The sequence below is a fragment of the Sceloporus occidentalis genome, unplaced genomic scaffold, assembly GCF_023333645.1.
Source record: "Sceloporus occidentalis isolate IW3139 unplaced genomic scaffold, rSceOcc1.0.p SCAF_3, whole genome shotgun sequence".
In the NCBI taxonomy this organism is placed as follows: Eukaryota; Metazoa; Chordata; class Lepidosauria; order Squamata; family Phrynosomatidae; genus Sceloporus; species Sceloporus occidentalis.
Genome location: NW_028316983.1, coordinates 90,442,005 through 90,448,004, shown reverse-complemented (window position 1 = coordinate 90,448,004; position 6,000 = coordinate 90,442,005). Strand labels below are relative to the sequence as shown.

Sequence of the window (6,000 nt, the reverse complement as noted above, 5' to 3'; positions counted from 1 at the left end):
TCTCGGCCTCAGAGGGAGCCATCAGGCAGACCCAGCAACATCAGGGACTGTCTGAAGGAAGAGGCCCCTCCCTCCTCAACTGTCACCTCGGCCTCAGAGGGAGCCATCAGGCAGACCCAGCAACATCAGGGACTGTCTGAAGGAAGAGGCCCCTCCCTCCTCAACTGTCACCTCGGCCTCAGAGGGAGCCATCAGGCAGACCCAGCAACATCAGGGACTGCCTGAAGGAAGAGGCCCCTCCCTCCTCAACTGTCACCTCGGCCTCAGAGGGAGCCATCAGGCAGACCCAGCAACATCAGGGACTGCCTGAAGGAAGAGGCCCCTCCCTCCTCAACTGTCACCTCGGCCTCAGAGGGAGCCATCAGGCAGACCCAGCAACATCAGGGACTGCCTGAAGGAAGAGGCCCCTCCCTCCTCAACTGTCATCTCGGCCTCAGAGGGAGTCATCAGGCAGACCCAGCAACATCAGGGACTGCCTGAAGGACGAGACTTCTCCCTCCTTTGTCACCTTGTATTTTGTATCGCATTGCGATTTTTACTGTACACCGCTATGATCATTGCGGAATAGCGGTCTATAAATAAAACATATTATTATTATTATTATTACTGGTGGCTTCCCTTCCAAGTACAAAGCAGGGTTGATCCTGCTTCGTTTCCAAGATCAGACAGGATCTGGTACCTTTAGGCCTGTTACAGACAGCCAAAATAAAGCTGCTTCGAGTCACAGTGGAGGTATGGTGTTTCAATGATGCATGCGTCCTAAGAGTACAGAAGCCACACCAAAGCCATGCTTCAGCCCTACTGGAGCGTGGCTTTGGTGTGGCTTCTGGACACTTAGAACGCATGCATCATTGAAACACCATACCTCCACTGTGACTTGAAGCAGCTTTATTTTGGCTGTCTGTAACAGGCCTTAGAATCCAGAAGAGATGACTTACACAAGATCTTTCAAGGATATCCAAAGCACAGATTTTTTTTTAATCTCCTTTGTGATCCACCTGTAGATTTCAACCACTACCAGCTAGGTCCTATGTCTTATTCCTATTCAGAGTAATGTAAAATTCTACAAGGCCAAATTATTCTGTTTTTGTCCTTCAGATGTTACTGGACCTCATTTTCTAGAATCCCTGAAGACTGTCCAGTTGACTGTGGCTTCCTCAAATCAAAAGTCCTAAACATCTAGAGCAGTGCTTCCTAAGATAACTGATGTATAGGACCAACAGTTTCTCCCAATATGCCAGTGACCCTTCACAAGGTTGTCTACACTTTTTTTTTCTTACCTGTAACTTCAGCAGGGACCAGCATCTGACAACTCATGGATCAGTACTTTGAGTAGCAGTGATGTAGGTGGCACATCTGAAGCTATCTGATGGGGAAGATTGGCACCCCCCACTTCCACATGCCAGGATATAGTACCATGTTGGTGCCCGTTGTCTACAATTGTTTCTTTCTTTCCTGGAAACTCACCAGAGACCAGCAGCCAAGGGACTGGTCCTTGGATCACTGTTTTTGAGAAGCAATGATCTAGAGGCCCAAAGGTTGAGGACCACTGTAGCAGACCATACAGCATCCAAAACCCACTGCAGAAATAATCCAGTTTGAGAATGATTTATCTGCCCTGGATCAATGCTAAGGAATTCTGGGGACTGTAGTTTTGTGAGACTTTTCTTTCTCTATCCTAGACCTCTGGTGCCACAGCAAACTACAGTTCCCAGGATTCCCTACCACTGAGGTAGGGCAGTTAAAATGGTCTCAAACTGGATTATTTCTGCACTGTGTTTTGGACCCATGATTTCATAAATTAAAACCCTGAAAAACTATGTGTGCATCTACACTGCAGAAACAGTGTGGTTTGACACCACTTTAACTGCCATAGCTCCATCCTACCAAATTATGGGATTTCCTAGTTTTGTGAGGCGCCATCACTCCTCGGTAGAGAAGGTGAAAGACCTTGTAAAACTACATATCCCAGGACTCTACAGGAGGAAGGAGGTATAGCACTCAAAAGTGGTGTCAAACTGCATTACTTCCACAGTGTAGATACAACCTGATTCACAGCTTTCATCTGACAACCCAGGGTGCTCAGATGTCCTAACCGCAAAGAAGGACAAGGCGCAAAATGTAGGATATTCAAGAAAAATATAAGTTATTAACAAATAAAAAACACACTCATATAAAAACAAATTCCCGCTTTTTAGTGGGGCATCCAATAAAATGTAGGTCATTTGGAAAAAAAAAGTAGGACACACATGACCAAAGAAAAGCTTTTTAAAACAATACTCATATAAATATAAATCCCTGCTTCTTAATTCAGGAAAATGCAGGATAAAATGTAGTTCAAGAAAAGGGCATGTCCAAACAAGAGCTAAAAACACTCATAGAAATGTTAATCCTTGCTTCTTAGGCCTGCTCTAGAAGGAGGACATTTTGGAATCTCTCCTGGGCAGAAATGGCTGAAATGGAGGGCATGTCCTGGAAAAGGAGGACCTCTGGGCCGCCCTCCCAGACGTTGCTGGAGCATCCTCCACAACTGGGGCAAATGGGAGTTGCTCTCCTACATGAAAAAGGGCAGAGAGGGAGGGACTCCTGTTCAACCTCCTTCTCCTCCTGAGCCTGGAAACTTCCAAGGTCCAATACGCACTGCAGAAATAATGCGATTTGAGACCGCTTTAACTGCCAATGGCTCAGTGCCAGGGAATCCTGGGAATTGTAGTTTATTGTGGCAACAGAGCTCTCTGACAGAGAAAGCTAAATGTCTCTACAGTTCCCAGGACTCCCTAGCGTTGAGCCAAGGCGGTCTCAAAGTGGGTTATCCCTGCAGTGTGGACGCCTCCCTCAGCCTTCCCCTGCCGCCCGCCCAATCACGTTCCCCTCAAAGGGCCTTTGCCACTTTGCCAGAGCATCTCCGAAGGACGCCAAACTCTCGCGAGACTTGTCTTCGCGGTCCCGGCCGCCCCTCCCAGGCCGCTTCCGTTGAAGCCTCGCGAGATCCGTTGGACAAAATGGCGGCGCGTCGGAGCCGCTGAAGGGAAGGAAAGCGGCGGCGGCTGCTGGAGGTGGAAGGAGCGGGGCTTCCGGAAGGCAGCAGCCGGGCCGTCTCCGGGCTGGGCCTCCCCGAACGCGGAATGCCGTCGGGAGGGGACTCTCCGCCGCGGCTCTGAGCCTCCGCCCCGGCGATGACCGGAGAGAAGCTGCGCTCGCTGCGCAGGGACCATAAGCCCAGCAAGGAGGAAGGGGACCTGCTGGGGCCTGGAGAGGAAGAGGAGGAAGAGGAGGAGGAGGAGGAAGCCGAGGCCGGAGGGGGCGCCTTCACCGGCGGCAAAGGCAAAGGCGGCCACCGCCTCTTCAGCAACCACCACCGGCTGCCCCTCAAGGCCGAGAGAGGCCCCTTGGCGGCGACGACGGCGGCGGCCACAGCGGCCCCTGCCCCGGCCACGCAGTTCCCCGTCCACGAGTGCGTCTTCAAGGGGGACGTCCGGCGGCTCTCGGCCCTCATCCGCACGCAGGGCATCGGCCAGAAGGACAGCCACGGTGAGGGAGGCGGGGGCAGAGAAGAGGGGCCTCTTCTTCCTCACCTTCCTCTGGTCCTGGGTCCAAGACACACGCTGCAGCAATAATCTTGCATGAGACCTGCCCTGGCTCAGTGCTAGGAATCCTGGGAACTGTAGTTTGTTGTGGCACCAGGGCTGCATCCACACTGGTTTGGCACCGCTTTGATTCTCTTTCTGGCTGAATCCGCTCTGGGCCCACAACAAGCTCCAGCTCCCAGAATTCCATAGCCTTCAGCCAGGGCAGTTAAAAGCAGCACCAAACTGGGTTATTTCTCCAGTGTGGATGCAGCCCTGGTGCCACAATAAAGTGCAAACTGGGTTGTTTCTGCAGCGTGTTTTCGGGCAGATTTTGTTGTGGCACCAGAGCTTTGTTCTTGGTCCTTCGGAGCTTTGTGTCGGGTGCCACAGCAATCTACAGTCCCCAGGATTGCATGGCATTGAGCCACTGCAGTTGTTGTGGGGTCAGCCTGGATTCTTTCTGCACTGTGGATGCAGCCTTGTACCTTGGGCTAAGGTCCTTTCCAGCCCCAGATTTTAGGGAATGTTGCCTCCCATCCTGAGAGTTCAGGTCAGTCAGTCAGTCAACCTTTATTAGGCATACAGGAGAGTTCAGGTATACTTGGCCCTCAGTATCCGCAGATTCAACAATCCACGGCTTGACAGTGTGTGTGTGTGTGTCTATATATATATATATATTCCCAAAGGCAAACCTTCATTTGAACATTGTTGTTGCTCTGTGCCTTCAGGTTATTTCTAACTTATGGCCACCCTAAGGCAAACCTATCGGGGTTTTGTTGGCAAGATTTGCCTAGTGGAGTTCTGCCATTGCTGTCCCCTGAGGCTGAGAGAGTGTGACTTGCCTAAAACCACCCACCAGGTTTCATGGCCAAGCAGGGAATCTAACCTTGGTCTTCAGAGGCGTAGACCATTTCATTACCCCCTTGTATTTGATGGGACTTAGGCATCCACAGACTTTGCAGGGTCCTGGAACCAAACCCCAGAGGATACCAAGGGCCCACTGTATGTTTTCTGTCCATGAAAATTCCCACCAAACCAAGTCCAGCTGTTACTACTTCATGGTGAATACCTGTACTGTACTCTACTGGACTGTACAGTGGGCCCTCTGTAGCCACAGACTCCTTATTCGCAGGTACAACCATCCATGGCTTGAAAATATTTTTTAAAATACATAAATTCCAGAATGCAAGCCTTGATTTTGCCATTTTATATAAGGGACAACATTTTACTCTGCCTTTGTAAAAAATGGGACTTGAGTCTCCCTAGGTTTTTGAATCCACTAAGGGCCTGGAACGAAACTGCAGCAGAGACTGAGGGTCCACTGTATTTGCTTGAGAGAGGACAGTTAGTTTGGTCAAAACAACAACAAAACACCTTCTGTTTGGTGAAATTCCTGTAATGGTGATCAGCTGTTGTCTTATTATGACAGGACTGGGATCACTTCACTTGCATTGGAATCCATGGCGGCTTTTATCCTCTCGAGTATCTCTGGTCCTACGCTTGTAAACCTACCATGATCCAGTAAAGGAGCTTTAATTTAGAAAGGCTTTGTGAGGGCAGAACTTTTGCTAACCCAGATTTGGGTTGCATCCAATTAAAGACACATTTATTTGAGGGGCCAGAACACACTGGCACGTTTTACGATCTGTTTATGATAGTGTTTACTTCCTGTTTAGCTTTCTAAACTCCCAGCAAGAATGTTGATATGGGATGCATTCAAAGACATAGCTGTGTTAGTTTTGAAAATGTATGCAAAGGAATCTTGTAGCACATTTGAGATTAACTAAAGGAATGTGCACTTTACATTTGAGAAACATCTCTTTTTCTGGGAGAATTAGAACAGGTGCTTCCTACTAAGTTGGTGGTTGGTTATGTGAATAAAAACTCATTCAGGACAAAAATGACAGAAGAGAGTTTCAAGTAAATAATATAGCTTATGATGTTTGCATTTTCCAGATAGAGTATGCTGCTCAGAAGTACAGGCATAATTCTTCACATTTATGATGCTTCAGATCGATGCACAGACCATACAGAGTATGATGCTTCTTGCTTTGTGTTTCATGCTCCTGTAATCTGCAAACCTTCTCCATTCTTATGCTCTTTGTTTTTTATTCCAGTTATCATGAATCAGAAGTGGTCAGAAATTATGAAATTTCTGCTCCCAAACTTTTGGAGCGTACAATATGCTTGGGAATGTTACTACAGTGAAAACTCGCTTTACATGGGGATCCGTTCCAGACCCCCCGCATAAGGCAAATTCCGCATATGCTTGTGCACACAGCGGTGCAGGAGCATGCGGGGCGCCACGGGCACCCACCCCATTCATCTGAATGGGACGCACCGCCCCTTGCACTCCCCACACTCCCCGTGGCTTGAGTGCGTACGCTCAAAGCTGTGTATAGCGTGCTCGTGTATAACACGGGCACACTGT

At 49.0% G+C, this 6,000-nt stretch overlaps 1 protein-coding gene across 3 annotated transcripts in view; it reads left to right on the top strand.

Moving 5' to 3' along the window:
* Positions 1 to 2,990: 2,990 nt before the first annotated feature.
* Positions 2,991 to 6,000, top strand: part of LOC149316413 (ankyrin repeat domain-containing protein 13C-like) — a 47,691-nt gene continuing 44,681 nt past the window's right edge. For all 3 annotated transcript variants that reach the window (XR_016280487.1, XR_016280488.1, XM_089515432.1), the window contains exon 1: positions 2,991 to 3,531. Coding sequence is in view for 1 of the 3 variants with exons in the window: in XM_089515432.1 (XP_089371558.1) it covers positions 3,177 to 3,531 (355 nt within the window). In the remaining 2 variants the exon portion in view is untranslated. The remainder of the gene's footprint in view (positions 3,532 to 6,000) is intronic.